Genomic DNA, 17,839 nt, shown 5'->3' with positions numbered 1-17,839 from the left:
TCCTGTCTAAAGCTGCTGCTTACAGATTGTGACCATTTCTTGATGATTATAGGTGTAAAATGTGACAGAGAAAAATGCAGGTTTTAAAAAACAATCCAACAAAAACAAGTCAACAATAAATGCCACGACAACAGCAGACCGGCTCCATCTCAATATAACTGCTTCTTCGCTGCAGCTGGTAAATATGTGTCTGTTGTCGGTATTCCAGTCACTGTGGGGACATAAATCTGTTTACAGACATTGTGGGGACTTGCTCTTCCCATAGGGACTGGAATTAAGAGTTCATTTTCAGGCCGAGGATTGATTTAAAGGTAAAGGGTAAGAAATGTTGTGGTCTAGGTTCTGCAGATCAACAGGAAATGAGCAATAGCAACAGTATGTACTTTGGTGCCGCCTGAAGGCCAGCCATCTATTGATTTATGTGTCACAACAGTGAGATGGACACCAGATAGGCACGACATCTCATTCAGAGAAACACCGGGCCCATTTTCTTTTACACATCTCACCCATTTCCTAATGAGTTTTTCTCCCGCCGCCTGCGCTTCTGTCTGAATTGCATCCTCGCTGCAGAGTCGGCCGGCGAGACGTGAAAAGGTCTCATCTCAAGTTCAGTGCACAACGTGACCCATCCAAATAGCAGATTATCGGGCACACACAGACACACAGAGGCACACATTCAAAGCTGAAAGGTCAATCTGATTCCCTGAGCTTTTAAAGAAACCCCACAGCACAGGTGGTGACTGATAGGCTTCCATTTTCTGTCCCCCAGTTCATCTGTCTGCCTCACAGCAGGAAGGTGAATGTGTGGCTCCCAGCAGCCGGAGGGGCGAAAAGAAGGAAGCTGCTAGCAGAGGGAGGACATAAACTGTCAGATGCACAGCTCAAACGTGGAGGGGAAACAAACAAGTGGAGAGAGGGCAGGAAGGAAGTGAAGCAGAGGAAATAAAGTACCACATAAAGTATCACAAATTCTTTTGAAAGTCTTTACAAAAATGAAAAAAGAACCAATGAAAACTGTCCAGAACTGAATGCGTGTTTTTAATGAGAAATAATCTCCCAATAATCAAAATGTCATGCACTCAGGGACACAGTCATACTCTGAGAGCCGCGTTTCTAAGGCGACAATTAACGACAGTGACCTGCGATTAAAAGGCAATAAAAGAGCAAAACCTGGTCCATAATTTGCAGTCCACTGAGAACTTTGTGGAGCGCATAATGGAAAAGGAGATAGTTGTTGGGGGAGAGCCAAGAGAATCATTTTTTATAGTTGACCTTTTAAAATTGCTCTCAGCTCAAAAAGACGCGCACGCAATCAGTGGGTATTGACCGGCTGACAGTCAGAGGTCCTTCCAACAGTGTTGGTCACACATACTACACGTTAAAGTGCGTTGAACAAGGTACTGAAGCCCAAACCTGCATCTTCGTTATGCTAATGGGAAGCTAAACTGTTATCATGTCGACGGTTATTCTGTCATTCGTGCATGAATGTTTAAATGCAGATTTGAGTTTCGGGCAGTCAATGGGGGCTAAAAAGTGTTCTATGAATACATCTAATGTCTCTGTAATCCCTGTAAAATGTGGTTTCTCCTCCATTTAAGTTATCTTTTCACAGCCCAAGGTCATTTTAAATGAGGCTCTGAAACTTTAAAGTTATTAATGACACAAAAAGTAATATTATTGTCGTTTCTCTTGCCCGGAGAGAGAGCTGCCACTACAACTCCCAGCATCCTCCAGTGTCTAATCTATTATCCACACATCTTTTGAGTTGTCTTTGCTTTTGGAACATTTTAAAAATATCTGTTAAAGTGGGTCAAAAAAAAAGACGGCCTTAGACGGCCCCAGAGTTTGGTTAAAAAAAACAAAAAACAATGCTATCAGTTGCAAGAGAGGAAACCAAACAAGGGCAATAATAAAAGACAGACAAAAGCCGACAGTGTTACCTGGTGTAACGCAGTGAGGCCGTCTTCGTTGCACAGGTCCGGACTCACATTATTGGTCAACAGGTAGCGTACTGGGGGGGAAAAAACAGAGGGTTAAAAAAATGCATTAAAAGAATTCAAAAGAAATGGCCCAAATCTCTGAAATCCTCTTAAAATTACACGTAGAATTTAATGACGGAAAGGCAAAAATTGTTGACTTTCATATCACGAGTGCAGGTGCGTGAAAGACTCCGGTAGACACAATAAAACGGGACGAGAAGCCCAATGACATCGGGAATAACCCCAGTGATCGGGGGTGCTCCCACGGCCTGCAGGTGCATCTTATCCTTCCATTAACCAGTGACATCAACAACCAGATCAATCTGCAATCCGATAATCAGCCGTGATGTATCCCCGTTGAAACTTCAATCTCTCAAATTATCAGCCCGGCCAGGATGTTACTCAACCCACCTCGGAGATATGGATGAGGGATGGGCGAGCGTGAAGGGATGAAAGATGATGTAACCACGCCTGGGATTACATTGTTTGTCAGCTTCATTCTCAGATAAACCCGTCAGTCAGATTCATGAACCGTCGGCCGCCGGGGGGGCAGCCGCCTGGTGGCTAACGGTTAAATCTGACGGCCCCAACGGGGAGCAGCACACAGAGATCTTCCTGACAGAGGGAGACGCCGTGCTCTGGGATACAGCAGGATACGCCGCTGAACAGAGATTTGGAACAATAATGATCAAATCTGCCCCCCACCCCACACACACACACACACACACACACACACACACACTGACGGATGAGCACTCATGTCCACGAGATTAAAGCCGTGCTTTGGCGTTTCGTTATTTCCTGTTGTATTTTGAAGATTTTCCCCGTGTGCGTCATGTTCAACTGTCGCTCTTCTGATAACCACGATGCATCTCAGATTCCCCGGGTACAAAGTGTCTGCATGTCCCATAAGGCCCTGCCTGCTTCTAATCTTCGCTCTTCCCTCCATGTTTGTTAGTCATTTCGCTTTTACCTGTTTACTTATCGGTGGATTTAATCACTCTGGGGATCAAGTCTGAATCTCTGTAGGTTGGAGTTGATTTGTACCCTCAAATTAAAAGACAAGGGAAGAGATTCAGTAGAAGATTACTGCAACTGAAGGTTCCTGATGTGAGTTGGTGAAAATATAGGGCGCCACATTAATGGGAACACCGAGAATGCAAAAAAAAGAAGAACCTGCCCGATTTGAGAGGAAGGAAAGGAAATTGTCAGTAATGCTGATTTAACAAGTAAAAGACAGGAAAAGACTGAATTGTGTTTATTTGTGGGGGATGGATAATTGAATTTCTTTAACCTCAAGGGATGCTGTAAATATGCTGCCATCCGCAGTTTTCTTTAAGAGATCCTGACTATAATAAATAGAAATACACTAATCCTTGTTGACATCTGACGATGTCACAGTATTCCGAGTATCCTCTTACATCAGAGCGCAGCGGTCCCACCAGCTGGGACCCATCTGACACAGGTCACCCTTCGCGTTTAAGGCAACACGTCAGGAATGAGCTGCCGCAGCTGCCGCGGCCGGTGTTTCACTTCAGAGGAAAAGAAAAGTGAAATGCTGCAGCGAGCCCTGACAAAAAAATGGCCCCAAAGTAATAAAGCGCAAGCTCAGTCTGACGGCAGCCAGAACTGTCACATGCGTCGCACGTGCACATCAAATTTCACAGCAGATTGGAAGCCGCGTTTCACCTGAGGGCTCCGCAAACTGTAAATAACACATCCCAAAGGAGAGGCGCTGTTCCCATAAGCAGCCTCCTCTGTGGGGCTGGAACTATATACAGGGGTGCTCCGCTGCCTCCAGAGGTCCTTGAAATGCCACACTTAGCTGCCTAAGGAGATTACCAAGGAATTTAAATGAAATACATTCAAATGAGGCCCTTTAGGAGAATGTTCTGAAAGCATTCATCTGGGTTGTTTTTCCCTTTGCCAAGAGCTGGAAAGAGCGCGCTCATGTTACTTAACGCGTTAAAGCTACAACACAAACTAAAACATAATCAGCTGCCAGAGATCTCATTTCCCTCCAGCCCAGAATCTCTTTAGCGGTAAAGAATACTGTATAGATCTAAAGTTCGACTGCCAGAGTCTAGGTGAGCGCAGCCCACCCTCCACCCCGCTGTACATCATCAACGCTCAATTTCAATTTCAGTAAAGCATCATCAGGAGCCAAATATCTGACACGCGGCAGCAGATGGAGGGTGCACAGCTCTGCCTGCTCTTCAAGCTGGAAAGGTGCTCAAAGCCAGAGTGCCATTTGCAAACGCTCACATCTTTAGCCCCGCTGAACGGCGAGAGCCGCCTCACAGCCCGACGCTTGATTGGTTTCTGGAGGCCATGCGGCAAAATATAATTTTCCCTGCCGCTGAATTGCTTGTTCTGCGAGAAAGGGTGCGCGCTGATGCATTAATCAGGCAGAATTGAGGCTGGGTTTTCACGTTAGAATGTGCGGGACATGGATGTGGAGGCAGAGAGTAAACAGGAAGTATTAAAAGAGAGGTGACTAAAGTGTTTGTGCGCTAAAAAAAATCCATTTCTTAGTTTAGTCTTTCCTCTTTTTTAATTTAATTTTTGTGCAGTATTTTCTGTCTTTTGTCACATCTGGAGAGAATATGGGGTCTGTGAAAAGCTAAGAGGGAAACAGCATCTAGGTTCTAAAGACAGGCTGTAAATACTGGATGATGGCCTCCTTTGTCCTTTGTCAGGGTAAATAAGAGTAAATTTTCACATTTCCTCTATGATTATTCCACAATTCTTTGAGAACACAACTCAAACGGGTATTTACACACATACTATGTATATGTTTTATATATATTTAGCTCTGCATGATACACCAAGTGATCCCCAACATACACAAAAACTAGGAAAGATTCTGTTCTTAGCTAAATCCTCAAAGGAAAGGAGGACAACTGATTCAAATGTCTCATGGAGTTCATTAGGTTCGTGATTTGCTCCGAAATGTGAGCTCAACGTATCAGTCAGACATCATGAGCAAATTAAAAAACAAAGAAGAAGTTCTGGCTGGAGACAAAAGGGCTGATTCTGATTCCTATCTGTCTGTGCCAACACCCAAACGACTTGCGCAAAACCACCCACAAATCCTGAAAAAGCCCTACATGACAGAAGGGTCACCGTGGAGATTATTCAACGCCACAAAAGCCAGAAACACAAAGTTTGTTAAAAAAAAATAATTCATGCACGTCTTCCTGGGCGGGACTGGTATACATTCCCGTGGAGGGAGGAGATAGACTTAGACGAGATGCTTCCCAAAAGATAAAAGATAGATCAACAAACAAGGGCGCAGGAAGTGAAAAACCACCCTTCCTTCCTGTTATCTCACTGGCCCTCCACAATATTGTGTTTGTGAATGTGTTCCAGATGGAATCGGACCTCAAGTGAACAACATGGACCAAACGATCATAATTCCTAATCCTCCTCCGCTAGCGAGTCACGTGACAAAGTGTTTTGGGGATAAAGCAACAATTTAATGATAATCTTTTAAATCTGACAGTAATATGCTGGATTAAACAGACAAGGCCTAAAGAAAATGTTTCTGACATTGATTTCCTTTCAAGCGGCCACAGAATCCCCTGAACATCAGATAACAGCAGCAACACAAACAGGTCAGTTTCTGTACGATAAACGCGGTGCCGTCATTACACTAAGAGCAGACTAGAGATAGCTAACGCGCAGACTCCTACACTCTCAAAGGGTTTAAATATGATTCGCTCACAAGTCAAGTTCCTGTCAGTAAAACATTGGGAAGCCTAAATAACAGTCCTGATCACAGCGATAAAGTTATGCTGCCTATGGGTTGGCTGCAGTGGCACAGCAGCATCATAAATTCAGTTAATTACACCCCTGCATGTGTGGGTGACCTTATAAGGGTTTCCTCTTCTCTTGGCTCATATACGTACAACAGTGATTAGATATAGTGCCTAATATGTTATTTTGCCTCCACTTCTATTTAATCCTAATCTGTGTAACATTCATATGGCGAATAAGTATTTGAATGCACTAATGCTGCATACTTGCAGTTTTTTTTTTCTGGACCAGATGCTATTTGCACCTCCTGTATTACTTCATGATGAGGACCAATTATTTGCTATGGCTTTAGCTGCTTTGACCAAATCCTGATTTTATTTAAATAGATCCCCAACTTTCCAGAATACATGTTCTCTTCATGTTTCTGACAACTTTGCAAGAAATAGGCCAGTGAGACACCCAGAAGTAGCAGCTGACATTGGTTTTAGTAGGCCGTTTGGAGAGAACATCAATGATATAATTAGCCTTCCATTGTGTGGTATAATTGCCATCCACAGTTTGGGCTATTAAGGGACCTAACGGTACCTTTTTAACAGATTTACATGGATCAGACTGCAGAGAAAATACAAAAATGAGAGATTTGGATGCAGAAGCTGCTGTCTGGGTGACTTCCAGCTTATTAACTTTGTCACAGAATAATTATACTACATTTTAAATGTACCTGGTTTTCGCTCAGAGAGAAAATCGCCACTCAAAATGAACTCAAGCCGGTGTTATTCTTTAACAAACACATGTGGTCCCCTACGGACACTGTGTTTGACAGGAGCTAAAATAAACACAGCATAATGTGTGAGTGTATTTTTAAGCATGCAGCCACCAGCGTTACATTTAACCTTTGAGTGTAAGCTGTAAAGCTCATCTTCTAGACAGTAATCAGGACTGAACCCAAGGCTGATGTTTCTACAGCTGCTGTTGTTAATGTGGGAGTGCTTAGACACACAGCAGTAAACACAATCATTCGCCAATAATCAACACATTCATTAAAGTGTTTTGCATTGTTGCATATTGTGGTTCCCATGGAGACGGAGTCTACCATCAGTGTTTTAACCACCTCTTCAAAAAGACATTTCCTCTTTTCCACAATAATTAAGATAAAAACAATTAGATTAAGCCAGTATGAAATGACTCCAAGACCAAAGAAATATAGTTGTTAAATGTTATTAATGCTCTCAACATTTTGGGTTAAATGGCTCTGTGCAGTAATCATCAGGCCCGGGAGAAGATGGGAACATAAATTTGATTGTGTCTGTAACTTACTGGACTATCCTGCGGTGTCACTTCCAATTAGATCCATTAAGTTGGATAAAATGCAATAAAACAGAGTGGCGGCGAAAAGCTAGGCGGCAATGTTCCTGACAAAACAATCACATAAACTGGAACAAAAACACTCAGCTCTTGCTCTGCATCACAATATATTAAACCCCCGTCGGGCCTCCTTCAAGAGGAATTTAAACATTGAGTTTTTTTATTTATTTTTATCAGAAAAGGCTCCTTCAAGCACCAAAAACAACTGGATGAATTCATTAACATTACTATTCTAATTTCACTTGCAGTTCACTGGGATCCCTCCCTGAGAATCTAGTTTCATGTTATCTTTTTAAATGTTGCTAATGAAGCAGGCCGGCCGCGCTCGCCCTAATCCGTGGGGGATAATCCACAATCCCATTGCCGGATTAAATGTATGATGTTCATTCACTAGGAGCGCGGAGGTGGACAAGCAGTGGGAGACTGCGACATGGTGGTTAAGAAAGAATGAGGGGGCAGCAGGGTGCTGAAGAGGCATTAGGGAGATTGGATCGATCCAGTCTGTCTCACCCTTAAATCCCTGAGTCAGGACACATGCAAGAGTGGATTGGATTTGTGGACAAACGCCTCCGTCGTTTGCATGAAAAACAATGTAGGGTGAGAATTGAATAATTGATGGTATGTTAATTTTAATGGATGTTTGAAGGGAAGGGCTTGGTCATGTTTAAGGAGGACATCTAAATGTTTACTTACACCTGGGTGTTCAGTTGTGCCTGGAGTGGTGGGCTGTCATAGAACCATCTAAACTGGGCGAGTTTCGTGGCGCGAGTTGGATTATTTAGTTCACAATTCACCACTTGTGTGCACTAAAATGGACAACTGCATCGTACAACATATTGGAAACAATATAGAAGCAATTAAAGAACCTACTGGGGCTGCTGGACGTGGACTTGATTTTCTCTGACTGCTTCAAGATATACTAAAAATATTAACAATGAAAGTTCAAAAGTAGGGATTATATTAAAAATGTGATAGATTCTAGGTGACCAGTGAACAAGTAGGAACGTTTTGTTGAAGTCTGTCTGTCCATTCTGGGCTACTGTGGACAACATTCTAAAGACAACCCAAACCCGATTGACAAGATCATCTCAAGCTTTGCTAATATCTCAGGGGTCGGCCCAGTAGTCTCCAACACATGCCGAGCCGTGCACCAGTGGCACCAGTAGTTACGCAATGTGTGCCTTTGCAGCTGACTAGCTCTGGGCCACCGTTGCCTGGACCTCTCTACCTCTTCCTCAGTTACCATGGAAATGAGAGTTAAGTTGAGTTGCTCCCCTGTGAGATCTGACTGAAGACTCTAACTGAAGGGACGGGGAGGCAGAAGTGCTCAGTGAGAGTTCTGTTCAATCACTTGTCTATATTTCACATTCGAACCAGCAAGGAATATCTTTATTTTAGGCTTTTAATAAAGGGGGGAAAAATTGCTATCAAAGACACAAGAGTCTTGCAATAGAAACCGCTGATATAATGAGCTCCAGTTCAATAAATGACCCTTTGTTGCTGTGCAACTGTTAAACCGCCAAGAAATCTGTTCCATTATGAAGCTAAATAAGCCAAGATGAGAATAATGCCACAGTCCACTGCATCCCGGTCTTTGTAGCAGCCTCTGAGAGAGCATTTATACGACACACAACCGTGTGCATGACAAGTCAAGCGCACACTCTGAAGCCTGAGTGATGTTACATGACTGGGGTGACTCAGTCCCCTGTGACCAGGCACGTGAACTTTGACGGAGAGGACGAGCCATCCGTGCCAGCGTTTTCCAGGCGGAGCAGCAGCACGCAGACGAGCAGAGCCTGACGAGCCCGCAGAGGAATGTTGTTTTCAACCGGGAAAAGGAACTTTTATGGCAGTGCATTCCTCCTGAACATGCACTGACAGAAGCGTGAACTCAGCTGTGATTTAATGGGTCATGCCATCATGATATAGCTAAATAATCATCCCTGGAAATGAAGTGCATTTTTTAAACACAAAAAGGCAAATATACATTAGGAAAGTTTCCAATAAATAAAACAGATCATCTCAAGAATATTGACAAAGATGGAAAAAGAGTCAGCAGAACAAAGAAATACAAGAGCAGAAAAAAGCACAGAGGAAAGAGAGAAAATGCCATGAATTATTTTTATTTGGCAGCTGGTGCTCGCCCCACAAACGTCGCGCAGTTATCAGGAGACAAAGACGGAAAAACAGAGATAGATTTTCATATAGGAAAAGACTCGACACCAGAGCCTGCACGAAAACTGCTTGTGATACGAGCAAAACTAATGACTTCAAGCCAATGACTACTTTTAGCAAGTGAATTTGTCCACATACGGCTCAGCTGCTGTTCAGAAAATGTGATTTTAATGTAGAAAACAGCGTTAATTTATGAAACAAGACTATAAAGATGTGTTGTCAGAAAGTGCTTCCAATAACAACAAAGTGCCCACGTAAAAATCACCAGTGATAACACCAGTGTTGGCACAAGAGTCGATATTAAAGAGCTCAAGTGAATGAGCCCCACAAAGCAACGTCTTTGTGCCACAACCAGATTAAATAATCCCGTTGCGTCTTTATGATATACGTCAAAGCAGTTATGAGCTCTTATCAGTTAAAAAGAAACTGACAGAAGAGTAACATTAATAAATATACTGAAAACTGAAACTATATTTAGAAAATAAATAAATAAAGTTTTCCATTCTGTAAATAACTGCCTCTGTTTGGCTCCAACTTTTTTCCATTTAACATCAAAAGGAACTTTTTGTAAAAACAACTTTTTATGACCTTTTATGCACACACCCAAACACACACCCTACCACAGTGATTTGTGTCTGCACATGATGGGCGAGAGGGTCTGGCTGTCTTATGCTGCAGCTGCTAAAGGTCAGAGGTCAAAGATTAAACGTCAAGTGAGGAAAACTTGTTCACATCTAAGTATGAAATCACTACGATATTGTATTCAGTTAAACTTTTTGCAGACGTAGCATGAAGATTCCATCACAAAATCCATCAAAGAAGGATTCTTTATCAAACTTTTAAGGCCTCACCCTCTATAAAGTTGACAGGGAAAATGGAAAAGAGCAATGAACAAGGACGGCGAGACACATTAAATGCAGCGTCCCAGAGATGGACCTTTAAATCACATGTCATCACCTTGATCTTTACATCACATCAAACCTATTTCAGGCCATGAAAACTTCTGATAGAAGTGGTGAAAAATAAGATTCAGAGGGCTTGTGCCTCTGGAAAATGTGTTTCAAAATCCCATCTCTCCACATTCTTTTACATCCGTTTATATGTGTGAACCAATTGTATTTTTTGGTTATAACGCAAAAAGCAAAAACGCTGACCCTGCTGCAGTTTTATGCACTTTTCTCATCACTCTTTAATAGAGGATAACTTAAGCAAGTTCTTGTTGGCCCAGAGAGACTCAAAAAGAATTTGATCTCTCCACACATTATCTTGGGTATTGCATCGTGTAGCAGAAAGAGTAGAAAATGTATCAAACTTAAAAACTGAGATTTAGCATGCTAACATTAGCAAGTTCTATCTGTAATAACACATACCCTCAAAAGATCAAATACAAGAAGAATCTTAGGGTCAACTGACAGAAGTTTAAATTAACTTTGACAAAATATGAGATCTGCTCCCAGGATGGAGAGCAAATCGGTTCCACAAGGCGCAGAGCTGTTTAGAATAAGGTAGTCAAGGTAGGCAGCTGCATTGGGAGCATGAAGTTCTCTCTGAAGAAGTGAGAATGCAATGAACAAACATCTACTAACAGAACAAAAACCCAGGAAAAGCACCAATTCAAAGATATCCATCGACCACGTCCACGGACATCCCCACATCTGCGCTCATTTAACAATGCGGTGCTGCGTTTTCACCCAGAGGTGCGGTTCTGTTGAGCGTAATGTCTGCTCAGACTTGCATTTCAATAGACTGTACAGGCCAGATGAGTGAGACGTGCACCAGAGTGGAGGAGACAGAACGCAGACAGATGCTGTTTGTGTGAGGAGGTGGATCTGTGGGAGCTGCAGATGTTCTCTCATGTCCCACTGCAGCGCCTCGCGTCTCCTGACTCCCTCCAATAAAGGCTCGAAGCAAAAGAAACATGCTTCTTCTTAGTCCACAAATCTGGCTCCAATTATCAGACAACATCCTACAAAGGCTATTAGAATATAGAGGTTGTTAAAGAAATGTAGTTTTCGGACAGTTTACAGCCATTTTTGAAAGGTTCCTGCAGCGTGCACAACTCACGGCAGACTAGCGCTCGTACCCCAGCCAGTGAGCTGCAATTATCAGCCGCGACGTTGGCGTGATGGACTACTGCTTTAAAGCAATTACACATTAATTTAAAAAAATCAATCATCCTGTTAGTTTTGTTAGTCCTAAAAATCAAACATGGCATTACCTCAGCCAAAGCCTCAACAACAGCTCTAGCAACAGTTGCCATGTGTACATTTAAAGAGTGTGTAATCAGATGTGCTGCTGTTGTTTCGTATTTTAGGACGCTGCTGCGACGCCCTTCAATAATGTACAAAAACCTTTTCCACACAGAGTCCGCGCGATGGTAGAGTTTGCGGTTGTCCGACTGTATCATTATACAGTCTGTGTCACACGTGCATTAACCTGAGCCACTGTGACCTCAGAGACAGACGCACGTGAACTCTGCCGCCGCTGCCGGGACTTTTTGGTGACCTCCTCTGTATTTATATGGCGATGACACGGCAGAGAGGGGAAAAAAATGGGGTGAACCAAAAGCCACCTTGCTATAAATGGAATGTGGAGGGAAGCCATGGCGAGTTACATGTTGTGATTTTAAGTGGAGAATAACAGGCAATTAGTGTGCTGGGTGTTGCCGTGTCAGCGCGGGAATGAAAAGAGGAGACAGATTTATAAAACAAAGACTGCCCGCGTGGAGGGGAGGCAGGAAGTTGGAAAATACACCCAGCCTCCAACTCCTTTTTTATTAATTTTTCAGCATTCTACATAGAATGTCCTCACCAGTGCCCCGTTCATCATAAAACACAACTCCTGCTCATGGATTTTGTATCTTACAGGCAATTTGCTTGTTTTTGTTTTTATCAGTGCAAATTGCTAAATAACAGCAAATAGGCCATAATAATCCTTCACTCATTTTTTTAAAGAATAAGAGCTCAAGTTCAACATTATTGTCTGCTGTGACACGGATTGAGCTGTTGTCAGTTTCCACCAGTGCAGCTCTAAGAATAAGAACTGCTCTGCTAAATACAGCATTTTACCCCTCCGTGCCTGCCCCCCCTTCCCTCCCTCTCCCTTAGAGGAAGTGTAACAGCCAGTGACAGAGTTAGGAGAGGGAGATCCAGTCTGTTTCTGAACTGTTGACAATGCTTTTCTTGACTTTTCCCTCAGAGGCTGACAGAAGCTAAACCTGTTCTCTAATTCAAATCTCCCATCTTGGGATTATGGCACATCCATTCTGCACATGAGGCGATAAGACTCAATCATCTTGAAACAGTCAAAGCTTACTAATCCATCTGTAAAGAGCCTCCATTTATCTCTGTTCGATAGCACCTTCAGCCCTGGAAGGAGACGGTCTGAAACCCTCTACCAGCTTCATTTTCGCTCTTTTCCAACTCAGCGGCTTCTCCTCTGCACGAAGAACCTCTCGAGAGGAGAAAACCCATCAGTCAATAGTGAGAGCGTCACAAAGCGAAGGCGAAGATCTCTAGGGTTAATTTCAGCACCATCATCCCCATCACAGTGAGGGGGCAGCGGGTTTAAGACGGAGGCAGCCAGGGGGCGAACAAATGACCACGGACCGAAAATAACTCCATTTCTTTGCTCGGTCTAACTGCTGCTCCCTCTCGATTGGTTCTCTGGGTAGTAAATGAGCCCACAGAGAGACAAAAACACATATTTGAAAGGATACAGTCTCACACCTGCACATTCTCCTTTCATCCTTTTAACATTAATGGATGCACTTTAGCCTCGATATCAATCGTGTCCTCTACAGATTTATATATGTCCTCAAGACCAGTGAGACTGAAAGGGAGAGAGAACACACACAAGGGTGCAACATATAACAACATATTGATTTCTTGAGGACCAAATACTTCCTTATATTCCTCCTTCAGTCATTAATTAAACCCTTAATATCTCCGTTCTGTTTATGAATTATGCTATGATTAGGATTTTGTCCCTTTTAAAAATCTTCAAATGACATTAAAACTGCTTGGAGTTAATTCTACACCTTATTATCTTCTGATTTAGTGAGTGGGGAGCCATTTTAGACTGGAATTGCTCTGTCTCAGCCCAGATCTGGACCTGGGCCGTCTTTTATTGATTGATTTTGAAGGTTGGTGGTGATGCAGTACAGAAATAATGTAGAAATCCTCCAAGATGACATCAATAGATCACAACACTTGTGAAGGTTTTACGTGCTTTGATGGCTAGAATATGCACCAATACAATAAAAGGCACATTTACACGCCTGCTACCCTCCATCTTTGCCATTGGCTTACGTTTGCCATTTCAACTTTACCCACATTGTGATTTGACAAATGCAACATGGGCTTCACGAAAGGCTCAAAGAATGCAATCTTACGTAACCTGTAAAATGGGTGCGGATGTGCGGAACGTGGGACGCTGTCACATTATATTTCTGTACAGACGGCCAACATCGCGTGGGTCGTAGTGTGGAGTCGCCATGCTCGGTTGAACATTTGGGGAAGTGGGGAACAGATGAGGTTCCTGAGCTGGCCAGCTGCTACTGGAGCTGTGTGGGCAACATTAGAGCCTGTTTGCCTTCCTTTTTATCTCCCTCTTACTTGGTCATCCTTATTAAACTCCACTGACAGCTAAAGCTGTAAACCAAGAGGTAGGAATCTGCTCTCCATGTGCCCCCACACTGGCAAGCCCCAGCTGTTATGACTATTCAAATATTCATATTTGATGTTTTTCTGTATTTATTCTGCCTACTGAGTTTCTCTTGCACGCTCACTAAAATATGATGTTTGGGGGGTTTCCAAACTAGAAATACTTATTTTTATGTTCCAAGTCAGCCAGAAGGATTTTGGGGTGGTTCCACCAATATTTGAAGCTGACAGTGCTGCATATCAAAGCTGTGTGGGGAAATTCATTGATCACTAACAGCCACAGCATCCTTTCGAAGAGTCTAAGCAGCTCAGCTTATCTGAGGGTTTCTCACTGCAGAGAAATACATTTTTAAAAAAAATCAAATACTGGTTTCTATTGGTGAAAAGAGCAGCAAAATGCACCCTATTGCCCTGCTGTTTATGAGGTTACACCTGAATATTCAGACCCATTTTTAGACCCATTAAAAAAAATGATCAGGCAGGGCTGCAAGCTGCCATATATATTTGCATGTATGCATGTGTGTATGTGTGTGTATGTGTGTGTCTGTGTGTGTGACTCTGCTCCAATTATTCAAGCCTCGTGACCGATTGGGTATCTAGTATCATCTGGCTACAGGCTGCTTTCACTGTGATAAAGAGTTCAATCTATTTTGAAGTCAAAGCAAAGTTTAATTAGATGTCATCTCTAAATAATAATAAGCTGTCTGCTATCATTCCCCGCATCAGTGACACACTGTTAGCCGAACCACATCACACTGTGTGTAGTGGAGGAAAACAATTATCATCTCCAAGTACAGAGGCAGCAGCCATAGAAATTTTAATTAAAAGACTGGCAGAGTTTCATCTCGGAGTGACAACTCTATTATTCCACAACGATAAAAACAGTCTCCTTGTGGAACTAATTCGGCTGAATGCAGAGAGCTACGCCAGCAGTAAAAGTCTGCAAACCCAGCTAATCATTTTCCTCATGCCATTTTGATATCCGGCTCAACGCTGCATTGAAGCTGAAATTCTCTAAACTATTCTGATGTTTATGTAGTAAAAAGTGACCCAAAGTTGAAAACGATCAGGACTTTTGACTCTTTCACACTTGAGGAACTTCATGAGAGTTATGAGAACTATTTAATGAGCTACCCCCAGTTTGGCCTGTACAAAACTGTACTGAGAGACACGTAACTAAGGTTTTGATGGTCTTACCTTCTTCTGGATCATTCCTGGCCGAAGCCTCCAGGAGCGCCACGCTAGCGGCGAATGACACGTGCTTCTTGTGCTCGTACTGGAGGCTGTTGACATTGCGTGTCTTCTTGTCAGCCTTTCGTTTCTTGCTCTGCATCTCCTTTTCATAAACGGCCCATCTCTTCAGCTGCTGCGTCCGCCGCTTCTGCGCCGCCCGCAGCCTCTCCAGGCTGGGCACCTTGTCCAGCTGCTGAAGCTCCTGGATCAGCTCCAGGTGGCTGGTCATGACGCGGGTGGTGTTGGATGATGGTGGAGGACGTACGTTTGAGAAGTCAGTGACTCTAGCGAGGGCTGCGACGTCGGGTGTGGTCATCGTCATCACCCTGTCAGCAGCGGTCCTGAGTGAGGAAAGAAAGAATTTAGGAATAAAAGAGTCAGTTTTTCTTTTGCTTTTGGGAACAATGCAACATGACAAACCACTTCCTGTGAGCTACACACAGATGACGGTATAGAGAGAGAAAAAGGAAGAAACCAGGGCAAGTATTTTATTTTAAGCCAATGTCATTGATAGTCAGTGGTGATCTGGAAGTATGGCCCTAAAAAAATGGTTTCATTTCATAATGTGCATGAAATATTCAGTTGGCTCCTCTGAGTACAACAAATATCAGATGAAGTCCATGCAACTGCTTTGATTCACTTTTAACTTGTTTGGTGTGTCCACCTTCTGGATTTGGAGCAGCTCATCTCTCCGGCAGCTGGGATGTTTCCTGACAACTTCAAAACTAATGCTCTCCCATGCTCACTACAACTCAAGCCTAAAGGCCTTCCGCTGGATGCACAGTACATCTGTCCAGTTTATTGCCCGTTGGGGAGGAGGTCTGGACATTGTGGCGACCGGTCCATCATGTTCAGCATTCCAGCAGATTCCTTCTGTCGCAGGTCGTTCCACCATTAATAAGAAAAATGTTTATTTTAAAGCCCAATTTAGCAAAAACAACTAAAACCCTATAAATTTGCCAATGTTCTAAAGCAACTGTAGTTCCATTAGTGTGAACAGTGTTTTTTTTAAATTCTTTATACCTATAACAGTCGAGCTACACATTCACCAGCAAGACATAAAGATAGCAACATAATATATCATTAGCTTTAAGTTAAAAACCGCCGGAAAATACCCATTTATAGCCTTAACTGTTGGCTTAAAGCAGCACAAACAAGCAGGCGGTAGACAGAAAGTCTGAAGTGACTGAGCTTATTTTAACCACTTCCTGTAAACGACACACTTCTTTGATTATCAGAAAAGTCCTTTAACATGCAAATATACACTGATCTGAGCTTTTGAAGTAAAACAGGCATTAAGCTCTTCAGGCATGCTGGATATTTCATGCCTGCAGCCCTAATAAAACCCCGCAGTCACTGAGAACCACCTGATGAAATGCATCACAGTGTTGTGCTATTACCTGTAAGATGACTGCCGACTGGTGACTGCACTTCCTTTGTAGCGCTGCGTCAACCACTGAAAGCATGTGCAGTTTTCTTTCTAGCACATGCGCAAATGTGTGTAGGTCTGTGTGTGTGTGTGTGTGTGTGTGTGTACAAGTGAACAAATCCATCAAATCTATCGAGATAAATTTGAGCGCATACTTATCGATCCTCTGTGACAGACTTAATCTGCAACAACACAAAGCTGCATTCAAGAGGTCCAACCTGGTGAGAGCCTTCTTCATAGCAAAGTGATTTACAGCAATTGATTCACAGAGACTGGGTCAGGATCCAAAGGTGGACCACAAGAGGATTAGCAGCAGGGTCTCAAATTATCCAGGAAGAGTTTCAAAGTAAAGCTGTCAGCAGGTTTTCCCACTGTTACGAGAGACGGACAGCAGTTGCAGAATTTCTGGCCGCTCTGGATATCTTCCCTCTATGCTTTTAGTCACAGAGTGTGGATTTTGAAGTTTCTGTGAGCATTGTCCCGACAATATTTCAGTCTGGAACTGCCTGAGTCAACATCCCTCCATGGTTTCTATTCCGGTTCTCTGCAGCTTCACCAACTACTCCTAAGCAGTGATTGAGAAATGAGCAGGCAATTATAAAGGACATTTTGCTGTTAAAAATAAGTGCACCCGTAGAAAATAAACAGTACTGTCACAGCTCAGTCCTATTCTTTGTAGCTGTGCATGTATTTATTGCAGTTTCCATGCATATCATTACGTCCGTTTCTGTGAGTCTCTGAATCATTGCGCTGGGATGAGAAAATGCTTACCCGTGAGAAAACCAAGTGTCTGATCATCAAGGCATAAATTTGGGGCAAGCTGATAATATAGTAGAACCAGTGGCGGCTGGTCGTCGTTCAAACGGGGAAGGCTGGGAGTGCGAGCCAACAGCATGAATGACTGAACGAACCGAGGAAATTATATTGTTCAATTTGTGGGGGAAGCTGAGCTTCTGAGAGGAATTGCCTCAAAGGCAGCAAGTTTGTAAAACAAAGACATAAAAGCTTTCATGTGGAAGAAAAGAACATGAGACAAATTTAGTTAAACACGTGTAACCAGAAATCAGGTCTTCTGTCTGTGTATGGAAAGGGGGGGGGGGGGTACAGATAAAATGCTGTAATCTTCACGGCAAAAGAAAGCATTTTCAATCGACTTGATGCCAAGAAAGCAAGAATATTAGTTGTTTAAATACTGACGGCAGATTCATTAGTTCAATATCTGTCACCACCTTGTC

General features: G+C 43.0%; 2 protein-coding genes across 2 annotated transcripts in view; one reads left to right on the top strand and one right to left on the bottom strand.

The window, feature by feature from the left end:
- LOC105417855 (zinc finger protein Dzip1-like) overlaps positions 1 to 17,839 on the top strand; it is a 42,116-nt gene that overhangs the window by 5,643 nt on the left and 18,634 nt on the right. The gene's annotated exons all lie outside the window — the stretch shown is intronic.
- The window catches only part of ppp1r16b (protein phosphatase 1, regulatory subunit 16B), a 45,430-nt gene that overhangs the window by 12,219 nt on the left and 15,372 nt on the right, over positions 1 to 17,839 (bottom strand). Inside the window, 2 exon segments of the mRNA XM_029827162.1 lie at positions 1,941 to 2,011; positions 15,140 to 15,516. Coding sequence (XP_029683022.1) covers positions 1,941 to 2,011; positions 15,140 to 15,497 — 429 coding nt within the window. The 5' untranslated portion in view covers positions 15,498 to 15,516.

This window comes from Takifugu rubripes, chromosome 19 (genome assembly GCF_901000725.2).
Source record: "Takifugu rubripes chromosome 19, fTakRub1.2, whole genome shotgun sequence".
Lineage (NCBI taxonomy): Eukaryota > Metazoa > Chordata > Actinopteri > Tetraodontiformes > Tetraodontidae > Takifugu > Takifugu rubripes.
Note: the sequence above shows the minus strand (reverse complement) of the source record. Positions and strands in the feature narration are given on the sequence as shown.